The sequence below is a fragment of the Trachurus japonicus genome, chromosome 12 (assembly GCF_045865225.1).
Source record: "Trachurus japonicus isolate A0001 chromosome 12, Traja_1.0".
Lineage (NCBI taxonomy): Eukaryota > Metazoa > Chordata > Actinopteri > Carangiformes > Carangidae > Trachurus > Trachurus japonicus.
The window spans coordinates 3,186,493-3,210,113 of NC_140918.1; the positions used below are offsets into that span (position 1 = coordinate 3,186,493).

General features: G+C 40.0%; 2 protein-coding genes across 3 annotated transcripts in view; one reads left to right on the forward strand and one right to left on the reverse strand.

Moving 5' to 3' along the window:
• Positions 1–1,554: 1,554 nt before the first annotated feature.
• On the reverse strand, positions 1,555–4,638 carry lage3 (L antigen family member 3). Its single transcript, XM_085792368.1, has 3 exons — positions 4,553–4,638; positions 3,188–3,316; positions 1,555–1,811 (listed from the first exon to the last, which is right to left on the reverse strand). Exons 1-3 carry the CDS (start codon positions 4,600–4,602, stop codon positions 1,697–1,699), a joined length of 294 nt encoding a protein of 97 aa, XP_085648494.1. The 5' UTR covers positions 4,603–4,638; the 3' UTR covers positions 1,555–1,696.
• A 1,405-nt stretch (positions 4,639–6,043) lies between these two features.
• Positions 6,044–23,621, forward strand: part of LOC146976836 (cGMP-dependent protein kinase 1-like) — a 37,929-nt gene continuing 20,351 nt past the window's right edge. The window contains exons 1-6 of one of the 2 annotated variants that reach the window (XM_085792610.1): positions 6,044–6,121; positions 10,880–11,086; positions 12,644–12,782; positions 12,868–12,934; positions 13,014–13,113; positions 17,207–17,320. In XM_085792610.1, the coding sequence (XP_085648736.1) occupies position 6,121; positions 10,880–11,086; positions 12,644–12,782; positions 12,868–12,934; positions 13,014–13,113; positions 17,207–17,320 (628 nt within the window). In that variant the 5' untranslated portion in view covers positions 6,044–6,120. Of the gene's footprint in view, positions 6,122–10,860; positions 11,087–12,643; positions 12,783–12,867; positions 12,935–13,013; positions 13,114–17,206; positions 17,321–23,621 lie in introns of those variants that run through there. The other variant, XM_085792611.1, reaches the window with a different exon arrangement.

Consider the following 23,621-nt stretch of genomic DNA (forward strand, 5'->3'; position numbering starts at 1 on the left):
GTACAGTTCACCTCCAATCATATTATTGCCACAACTAATTATTATGTTTTATTATTAATCAGTAATATTTAACTTCCATAATCAATCATAACAATGATAAATTGTAAACTCAACACATTATGTTACATAATAAGCAGATCATAAGACAATTCTAAGCGTCTATTTATTTCTAATATTTGCTAACAGTTGTATTTAGACCTGATAATATCACAGTTGTATTTTCATGTGAGGCGAGACACTAAACACTGCTTTTTCATGCACTGATTGAGACATGTATAATATGATGTCTTCTTTCAGAAAAGTATAAAGAAATGGTAGAAAATCCACATTAAGGTTTTTATTTTACTTCATTTTGTCTTTCGTCTGTAGATTTCTCCTAAATTCACCAAAAGTTAGTCTGACCCATGTCACGTCAGGTGTCGTTGTAAAGCTCTCTCTCCTGAACAATGATGTGTCATTTTCTCTGTATCTGCAACCAATTGTAAAAGTACGATTTACATTAACAATCTTTGGAAAAATGAGTTTTGTGAGCTAGAAATCTCCACTTCAGCAGCACTTACAGACACCAAACCTTCCACTTTGATCCCTTTCTATATCCTGAAGGTTTTTACAGAGGGGATTGTTGATATATCATTCACAGCCTCATTTATACAACATTTTATTACTAAAAACATGGAGACATTTGATTTTTTTTTAGGGCTGGTGACAGTATTTTCTCATTTACAGAGTGATAAAAAGAGATATCCAAAATCCTCCTCTGTAAAAACTTCTGACTCTAATAGGTCAACAAAATAAAACAAGGATTTTGAAAGTAGCTTTATCCATTGTTCAGATTTCTGTTCTGGAAATGTATGCAAATTAGTGCATATTTAATTAGATATTGCCTCATTTACATATTTAAACATAAAGTTTGACAAAACTTGTAATACAAAAAATATTTGTCTTAATGTGAGTGATAAACTTGGGAAGTTTCATGGTGATATCTGTTTAGTATATTTTTCCCCTATTCACCTGTAGTGTCTCACCTTAAGACGAACATGAATAACTTAACACTAGAGACTTGTATTATTATATTATAATGAGTTATAAACTTTATTAATGTAACTTATGTCCAATTTCAGTTTTTTTTAATAAGCTGTCTGATAAAATCTTAGAAAACTGAGACAACAGAAACGACTTCCAACGTCTCGTTTCATCTGCAGCAACAACAAAAACAAAAACTCATGTAAATATTTCAAAATGGCTGATTGATTTCCTGTCCATTGGTTGATTGGTTGATCAATTAACAGCTTATTCTGGTACAATTCATCTTTTATTTTCACACAGGAAGTACAAAGTTCCCTCCCTCCACTTAAAACAGTGGCTTTCCCTTCTTCCTGTTTTCACCTGCAGGATTTATGACATCACAACTATGTAGCCAATCAGAGCCCAGGATGAAACTTATAGTAAATTACATAGTAAATTTACAAATTCTTCTTCAAAGTTGTTACATAAATCTAATTAAACAGAGATGTTTAAGTAAATAAAAACTTCTTCTCGGCTCCAGATGAACGAGACAAACTCAAACAGGAAGTGGCTGTTCCAGCTGCCGCTCGTCTCCTCGGTGACGCGGCTGCTGCAGGCGTCTCTCACCTCACCTGAGACAACGAGTCCACGGATCAGAGATAAGAGTCCTGGATGAAGCGTCTGTGGAGCTTCACTGGGAAACGGGAGGTCCGAACATCTCCATGGTTTCCATGACGAGGGACAGATGATCCAGAAACGAGTTCACGGACACTCGGAGGATTCGAGCTTCGTCTGCGCTCCACTTCCTGAGACACAGAGAGAGAGAGACAGAGAGCGGGGACAATAAAGTCAACTTAACTTAAAGGGGTAGTTCACCCAAAAACTCCCCCTCATGTGGACTAAGGGCTGGGAGAAGTTTCAGAGTCCTCCGTGGCTTCTCTGAGTTACAGGGGGTCTCGGCGTAGCAGTGCATGTCCATATGACGGTTGCAGATGGATACCAACTGTCTTCGTAACAAAAAGACACACCAAAAAACATCCAAATACCTCCATGCTGCTCGTATGTAATGTCCGTCTTGTATTGAAGCCCTGAAATGCGAAATTGTCCCAAAAAAAATTAAATAAGTCTATATTTCAAACTTGTTTTGTAGCGGAAGCTCCTTGGACGAACCGGAAAGAGGAGCTTCGAGAAGCTTCCGCTACAAACAAGCTTGAAATATAGACTTATTTAATTTTTTTAATTTAAACTTTCCTTGTATCCTACAACCTTTATCCAATGAGGAGAGAGAACGGCATAAAGGGGCAGTCCTCTCTGTGTGTGCAGCCAAGGGATGCGCGTGAATGTGGTGACGTAGGGACGAGGGCGGGGACTGCTAACTCCATCTGCTGACAGGAAGTTAGACAAAACCACCGGATCGCTTACTTCTGCTTTAACCTCTTCATGCCGAGGCCATTTTTGGCAATTTCCGTCTGTTTTTGTATCACTGCAATTAAAGCTTTATAACCACAGAAGTACTAATCCCGCAACTATGGTTTATGGCTTAAATGAAAGAAAACATTTGTCCCTTTACATCTATATCTATAAAATATTGAATTGAGTCATTCCATAAAAAATTGGGCTTCTGAAAATACATTTTATTTTTGAAAAAAAAAAAAAAAAAACTAGTTTGAAATTTTTGGTGAAAAGGTGATATTTCTAAATCCTAATTATAAAACAGGTTGAATTTTACATATATGGTTCACACACTCCCTGTCCACATGTGTACCAAATTTTAGGTTGATATGTAAAACTACTGAGGCACTATAGAGTTTTTCCAAAGAGTGTCCCTTGGCGATCTCCAGTGTGCCAAACCTGTCCAAAATTGTCCAATTTGGCTAAAATGCACACTGCAAGATTTTAGTGAGATTTTTTTTTCCAACAGATAACCTATTGGGGCCAATCACATACTTGATGGCTTTTAGGAACACTAGTTACATAAGTAAAATGCCATTTGAAAATGTAATTTAGGGGGATGAATATTTGGTGTCCAAAACCATTAATGTAACTTCTGTCCAGTTGAAGAGTTATTATTCTTTTATAAACTCTCCATCTGATAAAATATTAGAAAACTGAGTCGACAAAAAAACAAAAGCTCATGCAGGGACAGAGTGTCTGTGTCTTTGTGTGTCTTTGTGTGTCTTACACCGACAGCGTGCAGCCCGACAGCGTCAGCTCTTTACTGATGCCGCCTTTCCTCGGCTCCCGGTCCGGAGACAGAGAGCGCAGAGCGATGTCCGCCTCCCGGGACGACGGGAACGGGACGTCCAGAGAGCTGCAGGACCGGGTCAAGGACGACAAAAAACATCTTTCTTTCTTCTTTTTTTTAAGTATTAATGTGTGTGGTTTATTTATTTCTCTTTTTTTAATTTCATCTGGTGTATTTTTAGTTCTTTTTAATGTCTTGTGTGTGTAAAGGTGATTGTTGAGACCTGTCAAAGACTAATGCAGGTCCAGCTTTATTCGGGGACTTCAAATTACAGTCTGTGGGGGTCTGCACATCTACTAAACTAGCTTTATTCTTTTTCACATTTTTGTAGTTTGCATTTATCATCTTAATGTTTGTGTTTTGTCTCTTGTACGTTCAGTTAGTCTGTAACTGTGTGTTTGCTGCTGCTGCCTATCCGGTAGCTACAGATCTCTCTTGTAAATGAGATTTTACCTGTATAAATAAAGGTTAATAAATAAAAATGAAAAATAATTTCTGTTACCCTTTGGTTTCAGACAAATAAAGTTTCTATTCTATTCTTGCAGTTGTTTTCTGAATCAATCTTTGATCTCTGAGAAGTCAGAAAATCAAGAAAACTTTACCAGAATCTGCAGTAAAGTTTCTTGATTTGCTCTTTTGAAACTCAGAGATCTTCAGTTTAAAACCAGAACAATGTTCATATCTCAGATTTTATCATTTATTTTATAGAAAATAACTAAAGACAGGCTTTTATTTCAATGACTAATCAATTATTTGACCAATTTCCACAACCATTTCTATGTAATAAATCACAGTTTTCCAGAATCTGATGTTTGATATGAACATTAACTAAAGCTCACAGTCTCTTACTGAAGGATTTTATTCATCCTAAAGCTGCCACCTGATTGGCTAATTACTTATAATAGTATAAATAACCAGATGTTTCTAATAAAGTGCTCTGTCTGTATCCATTCACTCCGGTTTATATCTGCAGAACTTCACTGATAATTCACATGTTTTTACTTTTCTCCACTATCACAGTGATTCAGTTCCAGTTTCTGAACATCCCTGATAAAACTACAAACAGGAAGTATCTACAGCTCCATCGGCTCTCTCATGTTCCTGAACATAAACAAACTGGTTAAAAACACACGTGTGTTGATTTGCAGCTCGAGAGAAACCGCAGAAACTTCAGCTGCTGTTGAACCGTCTCAGTCTCTGTCGGTGTTTTATGAATTAAAGTCGAAACAGAAAATAATAATCTAACTTTCTGACATAAATAAAGCTCAAACATTAAAACCCGCCGCTGGTTTTAAAGGATACAACTCCAGTTTTCCTGTTTCGTGGTTTGTTTCTCCGCCTGTCGCCGCCATCTTGCTTGTTTTCTTTGACGGGGACCGGACCGGAAGTCGACGACGTTCTTCTTCCTGTGCGTGATGACGCACTTCCGCCACCTAGCGGCGCAGTGCGGTAATACACGGTAATACAACAGGGGAAATACAGCTAGAAATGTAAAATAAATCTTCTTTACTTCAATGTTTTTTTTAAATATATATACATATATATATATATATATATTTATACATGGTAAGCATAAACTCTTTGTATATTTATATATATATATATATTTTTTTTTTTTCCCCTGGCACAACAGTATTGTTCTGTACATAAATGTTAATAAAGTAAAAAAAAAAAAAATCCCTAAATCAAAAAAAAAGAAAAAAAGAAATGTAAAATAAGTTTTTTTTCCCCACAAACTTTATTGTGAATTTCAAATACTTATATAGGCTCTCAATAGGAACATATATTGCATTGTTTTTTCTTTTTCTTTTTTCACAAGGCTTCAATTTTTATAAACAAAACCTGCAAGGCTTTATATAGCCTAACAGAAAATAAATACGGTAGCCTACATGAGAAAATAAAAAATGTAAACACAAATCAGGCACTTTATTTCATTGAGACTCTTCACAGTTCAATATTGCATTCATTGCATTGCAGTTTCCACCATTTTATAAATTTTCACATGTTCGTAATATTAAGGAACTAAAGTGTTTGTTTAACTAATTCTTAAACCACACTATTGTAAGAGTGGATACCGCATTTGCAGATCTGATATTTTTGGGGATAAATGTAAAATAAGATCAAATCAGAGCAGGGCAGTGATGTAGACAGAGGTGGGATTTATTTTATTAAAATGAACAATGTCACAATGTAAAAACATTATTTTAGGAGTGAAAGTCATGATTTCTAATTCTTATCAGTAGGTAAATATACGAAGCACCAAAAGTAAAATTCACCCATAGTCTGATGTAATGTTATCTTTTGCACAGAATAATAGGCCTATAATTTGAAACAGTTATTGAAATATTCCCTAATAATTGGACCCATATTGTTTATTTTCAGTCTTTCCACTCTCTTTACAAAAACAAGTTTAATTTCAGACCTGCTGTCTGGGCTTCTCGTTGCTTTTCTGTTGCATCATCTGAATTCTGCATCTCATTAAAAACACATAACGTAAATCACATTGTTTTTCAGATGATATTTTTTGCAGCTCTTTTTTGGCTTTCAGTATAAAAGAATAGAGTGACTTTTATTTTGTAGTAGCCTAGTAGTGCTGTCAAACTCAGCTGTGCCTCCATCCTCTCAGGCTCAGTCTCTCTCTCACTCACTCTGTCTCTGTTTCATTCATCGCTGTTGCAGCTCTTCTCTTTATCAGGACCATGACGTCGACTCTAAGTGTCTGTTAATGAATTTCTTCTAATTATTGATCACTTTATTAATCTCTGCGCTCTCCGATCTGATCGATCCACATCTGCTGCTCTGCTTCTCCCGCCGAACTCCAGCTGGTCCAGCAGCGGATTGACGGTCGGTCCGGTCCCTCGCACTGAACAAGTGAGTAGCTACATGATCGATCTGTGATTATTGATGAAAAAAAAAAAATCTGATGCTCTCAGTTGGATTTTTTTTTACTGGATCTTTAATGGGACAAATTTAGCTCAGAGTTCAGAACAGGACTGAGAAATGAGACCAGAAAACCTCAAACACAAGAGCTGCATTGATCCAGCTCATTAACACCATGAACAATCCGGAAAATCGATTTATTTATCATTGAAAAGTGAAATCAGTCCGTGTAGAGGCTGACTGTTACATCACTAGATGTTTATGACTTGTGCATTAATGTGTCAGCAGCTTTTTACTGGTGTAATTAGAGCTTTAATTATTGAAAGTACAGATTTTCCCTATGCACTGATTATTGTCTCCATTAACTCAGCTGATTTACACTGATTTTGTAGGTAAAAAGAAATTAAAATGTGTCTTAGGTGCAATAAAAATATAATATTTCCCTCTGAAATGTGTTCAGTGGTTCATGAAAAGAAAAAATACACAAGTTTCTCAACAGCACTTGAGTTAATTGGGAATGTGGAGGTAATAAATGTGTGAATAAATTACACTGTGAGTGGGTCACTTAATGACTCCAGAGGAGAACAGGGAAATAATGCCGATGTTGCAGTGAAATTAACTGAAGTATCGTCAGGACTGGTGTTGTTTCTGGGGGAGGAAACATTAGACGACAGAATAAAAAGGGCTTAAAGGGATAGTTCACCCAAAATTGAAATTTCACTTATCTACTCACCCTCATGTGGACTAAGGGCTGAGAGAAGTTTCAGAGTCCTCCGTGGCTTCTCTGAGTTACAGGGGGTCTCGGCGTAGCAGTGCATGTCCATATAACGGTTGCAAATGGATACCAACTGTTTACGTAACAAAAAGACACACCAAAAAACATCCAAATACCTCCATGCTGCTCGTATGTAATGTCTGTCTTGTATTGAAGCCCCGAAATGTTTTGTAGCGGAAGCTCCTCTTCCTGGTTTGTCAAATTTGGACGAACCAGGGTCCGTCCTCTTCCCAGTTCATCCAAATTTGACGAACCGGGAAGAGGAACTTCGAGAAGCTTCCACTAAAAAACAAGAAATATAGACTTATTTAATTTTTTTCGGGACAATTTCGCATTTCGGGGCTTCAATACACACTAAAAAGTGTTGGGTTATTTCTGTAACCCAATTTCTGGGTTATTGGTGTTGGGTTAAATTGTTGGGTTATTTTTCCAGGGTGTAACCCATTTTCTGGGTTATAGGGCTATGAATTTAACCCAATTCCTGGGTTGTTCAAGTAATTGGGTTACTTTTCAGTGAGTGACCCATTTTTTGGGTTAAGGGTTGGGTTATTCTGTGACGTAACCGGCCGGTTCATTTGAAAAATGCTGTCTCCACCCACCACCACAGCTACCTGTGGAGATCCGTTATTTACTCTTTTTTTATGTGATGCCGGAGCGCTATCACAACCGGAAAGCTGCTCTGTTGGAGACAAACCCTCACGCTCCATCATATTGCCCCCAGCCAAAGAGACATGGGTTAATTTTATTTGCCCCAGCTTCAGTCGGCAAAGTCTGACTGCTTCAGCTACAAGGGTCCATGCACCGCTGGACTGGACTTTCTCAGGCTGGATCGATACCAACTGTCCGTGGCAAAGCTACAGATAAACTGTAAGTATTTTAAAATGAATATATTTGTGTTACTTTGGCGCATGAGCTAGGCTAACGCTAACAGTGGATGTGTGAGGATGAGCTACATGCTGCTGCCGCATGTTAATGCAAAAAAAGAGAAAAGAGTTAACAACGCTAGTAGTTTATCAGTCATGGATAAGTTTGGAGTCAATTAACGTTAGATGTGGAGATTTCCTCCTTCTAAAATAGCCTGTGTTTGATGCTAAATGCTAACAGGGTTCACAACTGATGTTCACTCAGAATAAGCCACTGACCCCACGGGGGCTCACCTGCCGTGGAGAGTGGGTCAGTGGCTCACAGCCGGTGGTGAAGCACCGTTCATGGCTGGTCCTCTGCTGTCAGCATTATGTGTTGTTGTTCAGGTTAGCATGTTGTGCTAAAAGAAAACCTGTTTTATGTTCAGCTTTTGTTTGGCAAACAGGCAGTTTTTTGTGTGTATGTCTGGATGTTACTACCTCTGTATTACCAACTACTGTAGCATGAGAGACCAGACCAGAGAGTAAACTGTGTGTACTGTAGCCTAATGTTATACTGTTTTGTGTTTTCTAATCAGAGTAAAGTATGTGGAAGCTAGCACATGGAGAGAGACAGTCTGAAGAGGAGCCTTGCTCTCTTGGAGGAGCGGCCTCCCGAAGTTCCCAACGGAGGGCAACATCACACATTACTGTAAAAGGTATTTGTTACTCTGTTTATGGAGAAGTGGGAAAATACACCAGGCTAAAAATGTCCTTGGTCCGATATCCATGAAGTAGAGCATGAGTTACGGCAATTTTGTTTTCAACCACTGTCTATTTGAACATACAATTTTGTACCATCCCTTGTACACCTTTTTAACACTACAAAATAATTTCACCTTCTCCACAGCATGGTGCAGCTGGAGAATGCAAGGCAGCCAACTTTGCAGGAATGTGGCATGGCCAGCAAACTGATTTGTCTTCAGCATTATCAACACTAAGCAGTGAGTACATTTGTAAATTGAATCATTAAATAGATAAAATTGAGTTATGACTGATAAAAATCTTCCTCATTGTTCTTTGTCTGCTTATACAGAGGATCATGCCAGTCCACAGTAAACACCTGATTGAGACCCTGGGAATCTTCCAGCAGAAACGACACCACCTGCTCAAAGTTACAGTTTCCTGAACATCGCACCATGCTACTGTCCCACCTGTCTTCAGTCAAGTCTGGACCAATGACTCTGACACCAGTCTTATCAGGGTTAATCACAGGTAAGCAGTGGTTTAGTTGCCAAATGCCAAAAAAAACATTTTTAATAAGTTTATACAGCAGTGTTGAACCAAATGTGGTGACTGTCTGATTGTTTGAGGAGATGCATCTGTATTTAGGTTAGCTTAGCTAGCTCATTGGAGCAACAGATTGCTGAGTTTATCTCTGTGTGGGCATCATGCTAAGGTACTGCATCAATCTAACTTTTGCTATGTTTCTGTTTTCTGAATGCAGAGAGGATCATGCCAGTCCAAACACCTGATGAACAACAAGAGTCTCATGCAGAGTTGGTGACTGCGAATCCTTGAAGTTCCAGTTTCCCAGAACACCGTGTTGAGCACCCTACAGCCAAGACTGCGCTATTGACTCATTACTCTTGATCAACCAAGGGCAAGTGGCTAATTTTATTATGATGTTAATTTTCTTTCACCATGGATTATCCTTCATATATGGACACATGCTGTTTTTTCAAGATCTCAACACTGTGTACTGGACAAGGTATTGGAGCAGTCCTGTTTTTCACATAATGTGTAAATGCAAAAAGAGTTTATTTCAGTTTATCAATGATGTTCTACTCTGGTTCACAATGGTCTTAGTTTGTGATATCATTTAAGGATAAGCAGTTGCTGCCTGTTAAATCTATACTGACAAACTGTAATTCCTCATGTGTTGTACCATATTTGTTATGGTAAAATTCTGGCAACCACGGCTGTTGGTAAGTTACTGTAAAGTTGAACTTTGCAATAAAATTCTGTGCTGTGCTATATCATACTGTTTTACCTGTTTTTTCACTGAGAAACACTGTAATTATGTTAAAAGTGTATATTATTTTTATTTTTTTTACAAGCGTTTACTTTTAATAGGTTTATATTAAAACATAAGATAATCAATCGAGGAAGTTTCCTTTCTCTTTTAAAGAGGTACTAATGATAAGTAATTGTACTTGAAGGACCACTTAACCACTTTTCAATCTAGGTCTGCAGGGAGCGCTCCAAACTTGTTAACCAGTGACACCACTGCCATTTATTTCTGTGACAGTGGTGTCACTTGGTAGAAAAGTTTGGAGCACTCTCTGTAGTTTTTAACAACCCAACATTTGGGTTAAAAAAAATAACCCAACATTAACCCAAATGTTGGGTTGAATAAGGACCAACCCAACATTTGGGTTAATGTTGGGTTATTTTTTTTAACCCAACTTTTGGGTTGAATTATTTAACCCAAGAGTTGGGTTATGTTAACTACAACATTGGGTTATTTTTAACCCAACTATTGGGTTGAGCAAGCACTTCATACACGACCCAATAGTTGGGTTAAAAATAACCCAATGTTGTAGTTAACATAACCCAACTCTTGGGTTAAATAATTCAACCCAAAAGTTGGGTTAAAAAAAATAACTCAACCTGTTGGGTTAAAATAACCCAAATGTTGGGTTGGTCCTTATTCAACCCAACATTTGGGTTAAAATTGGGTTATTTTTTAACCCAACTGTTTTTAGTGTGTACAAGACGGACATTACATACGAGCAGCATGGAGGTATTTGGATGTTTTTTGGTGAGTCTTTTTGTTACGAAGACAGTTGGTATCCATTTGCAACCGTTATATGGACATGCACTGCTACGCCGAGACCCCCTGTAACTCAGAGAAGCCACGGAGGACTCTGAAACTTCTCCCAGCCCTTAGTCCACATGAGGGGGAGGAGATAATGAGTGAAATTTAAATTTTGGGTGAACTATCCCCTTAACACTGTCACATTTACATTCACAGGTCATTCATCTCAAACAGCAACTACTTTTTTTCTGCACATGTATATTTCCTGAGTCTTCACCCTCACCCTCCTTCGTCTCTTGTGTTCATGGCAGTGTCCAAAAACGGCGGCACGCTGCGGGACCTGCAGCTGGCCCTGCAGCTGAAGATCGAGGAGCTGCGGCAGAGAGACGCCCTCATCGACGAGCTGGAGCTGGAGCTCGACACCAAGGACGATCTGATCCGACAGCTGCAGATCGAGCTGGACAGACACCGCCGCACCTCGCAGATCACAGTCGGCTCTGCAGACACCGCCAGCACAGGTGTGTCGGCGCAATTATACCCCATCTGCCAAGTTCAAGTGGTAGCAGAGTGTCAGAGAGGTGGAGAGGGGTGGGGGGTGGGGTGGTGTTACAGCTTTTACACCTGCTAACTGGTGTAAAACACAGATCACAGAGTCAGGACACGACTTGTGGTTTTAAGTTGATGCTTTTAGACACTGAGAAAACAAGTGTAGAATAAAGGATCAGTTTGTTATTCAGTTACATCAAAGGTAAGGTAAGGTAAGATAGGGTAAGGTAAGGTAATGTAAGGTAAGGTAGGGTAAGTAAGGTAGGTAAGGCAAGGTAAGGTAGGGTAAGTAAGGTAAGGTATGGTAAGATAAGGTAAGGTAAAGTAATGTAGGGTAGGTAAGTAAGGTAGGGTAAGGTAAGGTAAGGTAAGATAAGGTAGGGTAAGATAAGGAAAGTAAGGTATGGTAAGTAAGGCAAGGTAAGGTAGGGTAAGGAAGGTCAGGTAGGGTAAGTAAGGTAAGGTAAGCTAGGGTAAGTAAAGTAAGGTAAGGTAAGGTAAGGTAAGTAAGGTCAAGTAAGGTAGGGTAAGTAAGGTAAGATAAGGTGAGATAAGATAAGATAAGGTAAGTAAAGTAAGGTAAGGTAAAGTAAGGTAAGGTAAGGTAGGGTAAGTAAGGTAAGGTGGGGTAAGGTAGGGTAAGTAAGGTAAGGTAGGGTAGGGAAGGTAAGGTAAGGTAAGTAAGGTAAAGTAGGGTAGGTAAGGTAAGGTAAGGTAAGGTAAGGGAAGGTAAGGTAAGGTAGGGTAAGGTAAGGTAAGTAAGGTAAGGTAGGGTAAGGTAAGGTAATCTTTATTTATTGCCAAGGGGCAAATTGTAGTGCCGCAACAACCACCAATGCACACAGTTCAACGACAATGACAAATACACAAAGGCAAAGGTGATCTGTTCCACTCAGAGTCACGGTTCCTCCAGTGAAACAATCAGAAAGCAGTTTGTGTCCATCAAACCTGTCTTTACACTTTAGGTTGAAACAAACGTCCAATTATCACAATCAAAGCTGGATCACAGCTTTGATTTTGATTGGTCCTCCGTCCTCTATCTTGTGGTCCTCATCCTGTAGAAAGACCCAAAATCCAGCCAATCATCCATCCATTGTCTTCCTCTTCTCCATGGTCGTTGTGGTGAAGTCAGATCTCTCAGATTTTGTCCCAACCGTCACCTCTGTGTAATGACCCAAAGAATGAGGTTGTAGATACAAGAGTTTCCTCTGCAGGGTGACGATCATGTCAACAGGAACCAGTTGATGTGGTTCAGGTATCTAGTTGGGACACGTTCTGGGCAGCTTTAGTAGGAGTTCTTCCAATCTTGTCCAACTGGTAGAAGAGCCAGAACATGCTGAAGACATCTGGTTTGGGATCGCTTCGAGATCCTCAAGGAAGAGCTAGAAGATGTTGATGTAGAGAGGAACCGCTGGACTACTCTGGATGGGTAGATGAAGAACAAGTAGAATCCTCTTTATATTTGCAAAGCTAGAGGGAACTAAAATGATAAATTGTGGAATTGGTCTGGTCTCTCTGGTTGTTTGTAGAAGGAGCAGCGGTCCAATCACCAGGGACGCCTGATGAACCCCAGCGGACCAAGAGACAGGCCATCTCCGCCGAGCCCACGGTGCTGGACCCCTCGCAGCTCACCGACGTGACCCTCACCAGCTACTGCAAGTCCAAAGAGTGAGCACAGACACTACAGACACAACTGACACACACTCACACTGAGCGGTTGTGGTGTTTTTCTGACCTATCGGTGTGTTTGCAGGTCCAGGGAGCTGATCCAGAGAGCTCTGCTGGACAACGACTTCATGAAACACCTGGAACACGGACAGGTGACAGAATAACACATCATTTATAACCATTGATTTATGTTTTGTTTTTTTTATGAACACACCTCACTTTGTTGTGCAGATCCTCACCATCATGGACTGTATGCACCCGACCAGCATCTCCAAAGGCTGCTGCGTGATCCAGGAGGGAGATGACGGCTCCACCGTCTACGTTCTGGAGGGTAAGTTGGCTCAACCAGCCCTGTGATTGGTCGCCACCTCAACAATCACATATGGTCAAACAGAAAAAGACCAAATCTTCATGCTCTATGATCTAAGGAACCAAGAAAATCCTCCTCCTCATTACCCTTTGCACTTTCCATTTTAAACGTTTAATAGATGGTAGAACTGCCACTTTTCAGTCTTTAAGTCGTTTTTAATTAATTCAAGCTAACACATAATTAGTTCTTACTCATTAAAACACAACCCAAACAGCCTGCAGCCATGTGATTCTATACGTTTCTCTCATAGTTTCATGTAACTGAGAAATGAGAGTTGAGATTCTGGTGTGACTGATCTTTTTAATGGCTGAAACGCTATCACAAGCCAACAGGTATTAGAGTCCTCAGACAGACTACTAATTCACTGTGTCCAATGGAAGCTGCATTCAAAGAATGATTGTGTCAGAATTAAGTAACTCAAAGGAATAGTTCACCAATAAATGAAATTCACTGACTCCCCCTCATGCTGATAAATACTCTGGAGTAGTTTTTTATTCCTCAAAGTTCATCTGGACACCCAGGAGGCCGGTTCGTAGTCCAACCAAAACTTTATATGAGAGTAATAGGGCCTGACACAAAAACGTCCATAAAACTACACAAAAAACCCTTTAATATTCTTCCACACTGCTCGTCCACTGCAATCCAAGTGTCCTGAAGGGAGATAGTCCAGAGTTTACCACCAGGCAAATTCAACCCAGGACTGTTTAGGCTGTAAAAATGTCCTAAATGACGTCGTTTCCAGTAAACTCTGGACTATCTCCCTTCAGGACACTTGGATTGCAGCGGACGAGCAGTGTGGAGGAATATTAAATGGTTTTTGTGTAGTTTTATGGACGTTTTTGTGTCGGGTCCTATTACTCTCATATAAAGTTTTGGTTGCACTATGAACCAGCCTTCCGGGTCTCCAGATGCACTTTGAGGAATAAAAAACTACTCCAGAGTATTCATCAGCAGTGTCACTAATGACCAATGACTGAATTTCATTTTTTGGCGAACTATTCCTTTAAGCTTACAACTTCACATTTTTGTGAATAGAAGTTACAATGTGGTTGTGGTTACTAGGCAACAGGAGCCACAGTTTGTGACTCACCAAAAATGACAGAACTGAGCTCATGAGCTGCTGCTGCACTGTCGCCATCTTGGCTCTATCTGACTCCGCCCCCTAATTTCCTGCTGATCCCAAAAAGAGGAGGAGCCAGTGTGCCGTTGAGACTTTGGTTGTCGTTTATATAAAGTTGGACATTTGAACATGTCATTAACACTCAAAGTTTATTTAATTGTTCCTCCACATTAAATATAAACCCTCAGTGACAGCGCTAATGGCCACACACACACACACACACACACAGATCTCCACCGCCACTATTTATTTATCTTGGGTCTGGACTGTTCAGCTCGGTGGGACCAGACTAATCTGAGTGTGTGTGTGTGTGTGTGGGGTGTTGAGTTGGACTGATACAGACCGACAGCCCATTTATCTGAGCGCCGGCAGCAGCAGATTACAAACCGGCCGGAGTAAACAGGTTCATCAGAGACGTGGCGTCGTGACACAAAGTAAAAAAAAAAAAAAAAGAAGAAGCATGAGGAAACTTTGTCCAGTTCAGCCACATGTTCCTGACACGTTCACTTGCTCATCGTAAAAAAATCCACTTCACTCTCAAGGACAAGTCGCTCTTTCACACACTCACAGTGGAAAACAACACTGCTGCTGCTGCTGCTGCTGCTGCTGCTGCTGCTGCTGCTGCTGCTGCTGCTGCTGTCGGCACAAGAGGCGTTTAAACTCACATTGTTCAGTTTAGTCTCTCATCATGTGCTCTGAATGCAGCTCTGGTCTTAAAGCTGTTTCTTTATAATGGGTTTCTGCTCAGCCGGTGTCAGTGTGGATGTTAGCGCATGGATTAGTGTCAGTACAACAAGTCTCTGTTTGAACCTTTGCCCCATTCACTCCAATGAGAAAGAGCCTCTTAAAAGACAATTCCGAGCAAATTCAACTCGGGGCTGTATGTTCCTAACATTTTAGGTCTAAAAGAATGAATCTGAAGATTTTCAGTTTAATTGCTCCTGTTTTGCGGTAGTTGTGTCTGTCCCCGCATCGCCACGGCAACAATGAATGGGAGCGGATGCAAGTTCCGCTGTTTACATCCCTCAAAGCCGCAATTTTTTTCCACAGACAGCATCAGATGGCGACTCAAACATGCACCGAGAAGTTTATTTACTTCAAGCAAGCCGACATTTGTAAAACTAGATCTAATTCAAAGTCTCCCAGAGTCTCACGCGAGACCCAGTTGCCGTGCTCGGTGTGTTCACGTGCAGTGGGAAAGCTACCGTTTGTGTCATAAACACAGGAATATCAACTCTTTACTTGCTTCAAGTAAAAAAAACTTCTCGGCGCATGTTTGAGTAGCCATCTGACGCTGTCTGTGGGAAAAAATGTACACTTGAAGCAAGTCAAGAGTTGATATTCCTGTGTTTATGACACAAACGGTAGCTTCCCACTGCACCTGAACACACCGCAACTTGGGCAAATTGCGGCTTTGAGGGATGGAAACAGCCTCAGCAGCAGAAGTTGCATCCGCTCCCATTCATCGCTGCTGTGGCGATGCGGGGACAGACACAACTACCGCAAAACAGGAGACATTAAACTGGTCTTTAGGTCTTTTAGACCTAAAATGTTAGGAAAATACAGCCCCGAGTTGAATTTGCCCGGAATTGTCCTTTAACATTTGACTGTTACCTCAACAACTACTGGACAGATTCATACGAAACTTTCTACAAACATTCATGATCCTCAGATGACGAATCCCTCTGACTCTGTAGATCCTCTGATGTTCGTCAAGTGTTAAATAAACATTGTAGTTTCATGTTAATACTCAACTTCTTGAGCAAATCTGTTAAAACTCAGCTGCGGTTTGTTTTGTCCCAGTTACTGATGATGATGCATATCGTTAAATAAGTGGTACATGTTTCCTACTACACAACGAGTGATGGAAATGTGAATTTTTTTAAAAACATACTTTGATTTACTTGTCAGCTGGGATCAACTCTAACTCTGCACAGATAAGCCGTACGAACACCTGATGTGTGATGATCTATTTTGAACCACCTTATTTTCTATTCCTCTAACTCATCCTAATTTCCCACTGGGATCAATTAAATATCTGATTCTGATTCTGGAGGAAATGTGTAGGCCTTAATCCTTCACTTGCAGAAAACTTTACAAAGCCATATTTCATATTTTTGCAGAGGTGAAATATTCCCAAACTCTTCCTCAGACTCTTATCTTGGTCTGATGGGATCCATGTGGCATTTTTTTTTGCTCTTGTTGCTTTTTTATTTAGTTGCAGAACTTAAAGGGATAGTTCAACATTGTGGCAAATTTCCCCATTGCCATAATCCCTATAGTCATAGCAGTAGGTTCGTTACGTTTATTTGTCTGTGCATGCTATTTTTAGAACGGCGGAGCAGAGCCGTGAGCTGCTCAGAGCTACGCTACGGAGGCTCATTATGGGATTTCTTGGTTTCCCTCATCAAACTCATCAAATACACAATCCAACAACTCCACAACGCTCTGGTGGACAAGTTGTGACCTGCACATTCACCACGCTATGAGATAATAACACAACGTTACCACACAGAGTTGTTTTAGAGGGAAATACAGAGACTGTTGATGAAAAACTGCCCCTGAAGGCAACGTGCATCAGCGGTTTTGCATGAATTTCCCTCTAAAACAACTCTGTGTGGTAACGTTGTGTTATTATCTCATAGCGTGGTGAATGTGCAGGTCACAACTTGTCCACCAGAGCGTTGTGGAGTTGTTGGATTGTGTATTTGATGAGTTTGATGAGGGAAACCAAGAAATCCCATAATGAGCCTCCGTAGCGTAGCTCTGAGCAGCTCGCGGCTCTGCTCCGCCGTTCTAAAAATAGCTTGCACCGACAATTAAAGGTAATGAACCTATACTGCTAAAACTATACGGATTATGGCAATGGGCCAATTTGCCAAAAATGTTGAACCATCCCTTTAAATGAAAGCTGAACTGTTGCTGTCTCCTCAGAGGGGAAGGTGGAGGTGACCAAACAGGGGAAGAAGCTCTGCACCATCGGCCAGGGGAAGGTGTTTGGAGAACTGGCCATCCTGTACAACTGCACCCGCACGGCCACAGTGACAGGTATACACACACACACACACACACACAAACACACACATGACTACACACTGACTGCACTCTGCCGTGTCCTCCCAAACAGGTCGATTTATTTCAGAGCAATTTGATGTCCTGATTCAGTGGGAACGTCTCATTCAGGCTTCGACTCGTTCACCTGCTCCACACATAAACACATTATCATTACAGAGTAAGAGCAGTGTGTCAGCAGCAGCGAGGCCCTGAACACATCACAGAGGCTGCAGCTCCATTAAAGCTGCTGCTGCTGCTGCTGAAATGAACTGGATTCATTCTGTGGAAATGTTGAAACGTTCTTAATGGTTCAGCAGCAGCAGCAGCAGCGTTTAGTCGCTGGGATGAAGGTCGACCGCAAACATCAGGCTGCTCACTTCATTTTCTCCTCTGATTGAATGAATGAATGAACTGTCTGAAAATCAGGACACACACACACACACACACACACACACACACACACACACACACACAACCTTTTGTGCCACCTCTTACTATGCTGCTGCAGTTGAGCTGAGATGTTTTTTATATTTCGGTTTCAGAAAGAGAAAACTTAGATCTGTCATCAATAAATAACTCAATATAGTATGCTCTATATTATATATTATATTATATTACATTATATTAAACATATAATCCAGTATCCAGTATAATCTGAACATTAGATTAATTCATTCTGATCCACTTTGCTTTGTCGACCGTTGTTCCACATGAAATGTCTGCAGACATTTCACAATAAAAGCCCCTGGGTTCCCAACCACCAAAGTTCCAAAGGCTTTTAATTTGAAATAATTACAAGAAATGACAACAGTTTACCTTGAATCAGGTGAAATGATTTTTTTTATATATTTCGGTTTCAGAAAGAGAAATGTACATCTTTTATCAATAAATAACTCAACAGTATGCTCTATATTATATTATATTATATTATACAGTATTACATTATATTATATTATATTAAACATATTCCAGTATAATCTGAACATTAGATTAATTCATTCTGATCCACTTTGCTTTGTCGACCGTTGTTGCACATGAAATGTCTGCAGACTTTTCACAATAAAAGCCCCCACGGTTCCCATCCCCGAAAGTTCCAAAGGCTTTTAATTTGAAATAATTATATATATATTATATATATTTTGGTTTCAGAAAGAGAAAACTTACATCTTTTATCAATAAATAACTCAATATATGCTCTATATTATATTATATTATATTATATTATATTATACAGTATTACATTATATTATATTATAATATAATATTAAAGCAGAAGTAAGTGATATATTTGTGTTAATATAAGTCTTAAATAGTTATATCTTCCGACAGCAATCACTTCTATAGAGTGTTTGGTCTGAAACACGGGTCTGTCAGTCCCTCTGCTCTGCTCTGAGCCGAGGAGAAAACATTTATCGTATCCTACAGTTTTTATCCAATGAGGAGAGAGAACGGCATGCAGGGCTGTGTGTGCAGCCAAGGGACGCCGTGAATGTGGTGACGTAGGGACGAGGACTGTTATGGTGCGTTCAAGGAAACTCGTAACTCCTGTTTTTCCGACCTGTGAAGTTGTATCAGTTTGATCTGGTACGAGTTCACGGGTCAGAAGTTACGAGTGGCCGTTATAGTGACTTTCACAGGTAAAACAGGTCGGAAAAACACGAGTGGGTTGCCTGAAACGCTACAAAGTCGTAAGTTGTGACTTGAAGCTGTAATTTACGATTTCAAAAACCTGCCTGGAACGCAGCATTAGCGAAAACGACCGGATCACTCACTTCTGCTTTAAACATATTCCAGTATAATCTGAATATTAGATTAATTCATTCGGATCCACTTCGCTTTGTCGACCGATATTGCACATGAAATGTCTGCAGACTTTTCACAATAAAAGCCCCCGGGGTCCCGACCACCAAGGTTCCAAAGGCTTTTAATTTGAAATTATTACAAGAAATGTTGAGTTTGTATTCACAGATTAACAGGATCAATATTTCAATATTAGCAGGGTGTTGACATGAACATTACTGCTAATAAACACCTGCATCACGTGACACTGTTTGGACGCAGCCTGTGTGTTTTTATATTTATATAATTTACAGATGATCTGTTCTTCGTCTGAGTTGAGGATGAGTCATAAAATATTTAATGAGAAGAGAAAAAAAAGTGTTTTAAATAGAAAAAACTCATTATCTTTCAGAGATAATGAACAATTAGCACATAGAACCAGATTAGAGACGAGAAACTTTAGTTTTTGCCGCCGTTGGAGACACTTCAGTCACTTCTCATCGCTTCTCTGTCGACGTGGCAACACTTCCTGTTTACACTCCCAGGCTGTTAGAGGAGAAGACTGTCTAACTGTTTTATCAGTGTGTGTGTGTGTGTGTGTGTGTGTGTGTGTGTGTGTGTGTGTATGTGTGTGTGTGTCACTTTGATGTCCTGGAGGGATGCCTAGACGCTGAATGATAAAACTGTGTGTTTTTGGGTACATGTGACTAAAAATGTGTTTACAGCGTCTTGTTGCTGAGTGTGTGTGTGTGTGTGTGTGTGTGTGTGTGTGTGTGTGTGTGTGTGTGTGTGTGTGTACTCACCTCTTCTCCTCTCGGTCTGCTCCTCCTCGTCAGCGTCCTTGTGTCCGTGTCATTCAGGCGAGAAGATAAAAACGTCTTTATGAGCAGCTGAAGAATCAGACTCAGATTCTCCATCACATTCCTTAATTGTATCTTATTTGAAGCTTCAAAGCCGCAATAATGAATGTTTTAATTTGAATAACTCGTCAAATTAAAAGTTGTTATATGAAGGACATTGGAAGAAATGAAAAGGGGTCACTTGTATTAAAGCTCCATACAGTATAAAGGTAGATGTTTGTGTTAAAGCTCCATACAGTATAAAGGTAGATGTTTGTGTTAAAGCTCCATACAGTATAAAGGTAGATGTTTGTATTAAAGCTCCATACAGTATAAAGGTAGATGTTTGTGTTAAAGCTCCATACAGTATAAAGGTAGATGTTTGTGTTAAAGCTCCATACAGTATAAAGGTAGATGTTTGTGTTAAAGCTCCATACAGTATAAAGGTAGATGTTCATGTGTAGTGTGATTATAAAGCAGCTCTAGGTTCTATATTAATACTGTGAAAGTATCAAAGCCTCAGTCCACAGAGAAATGCACACAGTCTGTATTCAGAAACTGAGCCTTAAAACCAGCCGTCAGGACTTCCTGTCACTTTGTGATGTCACAACTAAGCCCCGCCCCCTCACCACCTGGACCCACCATCCACCATCCAGCAACTTGCAGGATTTTTTGTTTCTCTGAGTGTTTTATTCTGAAATCTGCTCTGTTTTTTATTACTGGATCATTTTAGAAAACAGTCAGCCAATCAGAAGAGAGGCTCGGAGTCTCCTCCTCTCTTCTGATTGGCTGACAACCGAACTGTTGTTACTAGAGCTCCAGAGAGAAGCTGAGAGAGAGAGGAGATGGAAAACTACACTGAGATGGTTTTTTTTAGATCTTCTCATGGATCAACTCTTCAAAATAAAACACAGCAGCAGAAGAAAATATTGATTTTGATTATCTGACTTTGAATCTTGTTGATAAATAAACAGTTATGTATTTCTGTTGCAGGTGTAAAACTACAGCATTCACAAAGCAAGGAATTGAAAAGTTGTACAAGTATGTCTCAGTTTAAGAAAATGTTTAAAAAAGAAAAGATCTACAAAGAGGGAGAAACAGAAAACGAAGGGGAAAAAAGAAAAGATAGATAGACAAGTGGTGTCCACTGCTATTTTGTTTGTTTTCTTGTCATTACTATGTTTCATCATCTTTAATATTTTGAAACAGAGTATAATATTGGTGTTGAAGTAAGCCAATGTAATTATAACAACAGAGAGGGGCAGGTACTATACGTTTTCTTCATCCTGCTCCTTTTCATTCATGGTGACTATGTGTACATTATGTAAATATGTGCAAACATGTGAAGAATGTAAACCATGAATGGAATAAATGAAAATGAATGAATGAATGAATGAATTACTTCGATACTAAAGACTAGGGGTGGGAGAAAAAATCTATTCACATAAATATCGCGATATCTTTTTTGACGATTTTTAAATCGATTTTTTTTTCAAAAATCGATTTTTTGGGGGGGGGAATTTTTTTTTTATCTTTTTTTTTTTTTTAATTTTTAAAAATATTTTGCAATGTGCCTTTTTTACACACAGAGAGTGCAGGTTTTGAAAAGGGTTTAAGTTCACTTTATAATGGAGTATGTTCATTTATAGGCTCCTACAGTATTTGTGTGCAGATAAATGTTAAAAATGCTCAAGACTAAAAATCGAGAGAATCTGCAATATCGTAGAATCACAATTTAAATCGAATCGCCATCCAAAAAATCGTACAAGAATTGAATCGGGAGAAAAGCATATCGTCCCAGCCCTAGTAAAGACAGAATAAGAATGAAAACATGGCGTGATGTGATGTGATGTTTCACAGGCTGAGTGGATGTGTAGAGCGTGAACCACGGTGCATCGTGGGTAATGAAAACAGTGGAGGAGTAAGTAGTGTGGCAGGTCATGAGAAGCCTAATGGGTTTACATGTAAATAAACATGACTGATTGGAGGAGGACGATGAGATGCCTGACGTTGCCGTAGCAACACGGAGACTCGTATAGAGGTCAGCCATGGAGGAGCGGCTCAGCGTCACCTGTCGTCGTCTGTTCAGAGTCAGAGAAGAGAAGAGAAACACGAGGACGTGACAGGAGGAAGATTAAAGCTGTGACGGAGACAGAGACAGAGAGAGAGGACAGTTATTTAAAAACTGATCATCAATCAATCGTTTATGGCCACACAGACACCAGTGTGTGTGTGTGTGTGTGTGTGTATAGCTATCTTTGTGAGGACCGTGGTTATGATGAGGACGTCTCTATTTTGTGAGGACGTTTTGTCTGATCTGCTCTATTACAAAGAACATTTTAGTTTTACACTGTTATATATTATGTTATTATATTATGTTACCAGGGCCGGCCGCTGGCATAAACCCTCTATGTGGTTGTTCAGGGCCACAGCCGTTAGGTGGGGGGCCACATGATCAGAAAGGTTCATTAAAGTCATTTAAACATCCTGAGGTCTGCACGTGCAGCTATGAGCTTTATATGTAATGTGAAGTAGAGGTCTTCACGGGTCCAATTTGACGGACCCGAACCCAAATGGACCCGTGAAAATTGGACCCGGACCCGACTGGCCCTGAGCTATTATTGTAAATATGAGTTCCGAACCCGAGCCGAACCCTTAAAAACCCGTGGACCCGAAATGCCCGAGTTGCTTTATGATTTAATACAAGTTGTCTAGCGTTAAATAAGACTTGTTTTTATAAGCTATTACTTTCTGTTTCTTACCTAAACGTAGTCTTCTTCTACCTGGGTCCGGCTGCAGCCGCTGCCAGCCCCCACCCCTGGCCATAACGTGATGTAAACAGAAATAAATCCACGTCGTCATTTTCTTGTTTAGATGGTCATGTACTGTAATCCTTCTTCTTCGCTAACGCCAATCCACCGGTCATTTCCTCTTGTTTAATTATCATTTTGGAGTTTCCATGTGCTTTGCGGAGCGTAACGTTACCGCGGTAACAACACGCTACGGCAACTCGATTGTTTAACTATTTTGAACCATTAACCATAACGTTACGTTAATAAACAAACTTTTTAACTGCCCCGAGTCCTGACCTAGGCTCTAACTTTTGCTGCAACTGTCACCTTTGACGTCATCATCAGAGTTGTGTAGTTGTTTTGATCACGTGACATAAGTCACACAGGCAGCTCGCAGCCTCGCATTGGACGGAAGGGGGAGGGCGGGGTGATTGACAGCTGTGACAGCCAATCGCCGGGTCCTCTCGGATACTGTAGGACCCGGCCTTTCACAATAAGAGCCCCGAGACCCGAGGCAAACTCCACCGGTTCCGACCCGGCGGTCGGAACCTCGGGTTTTCGGGTTGTCGGTTTTTTCCGAAGACCTCTAATGTGAAGTCAATATTCAGCTTCTTTTATCTCACATTTGAGACATTTGGTGAAAATAGAACGGCAGAATGACAACATTTGTGCTCAAAAAGCGACTTTACAAAATGTCATTTTAGACTTGTTTTCTACACTTATATAGTATTACTGTATTCATATCCTATTTCAAGCACCAAAACAGTTCATTCTCATGACTGAAGGAGTGTTTTCACAAGGGATTTGAATTTTTTTCAAAAAGCAGACCTCAAATTTCCAGCATTTGACCTAAATTATTTCTTTCTACAGTGTTCTAGGACAAAC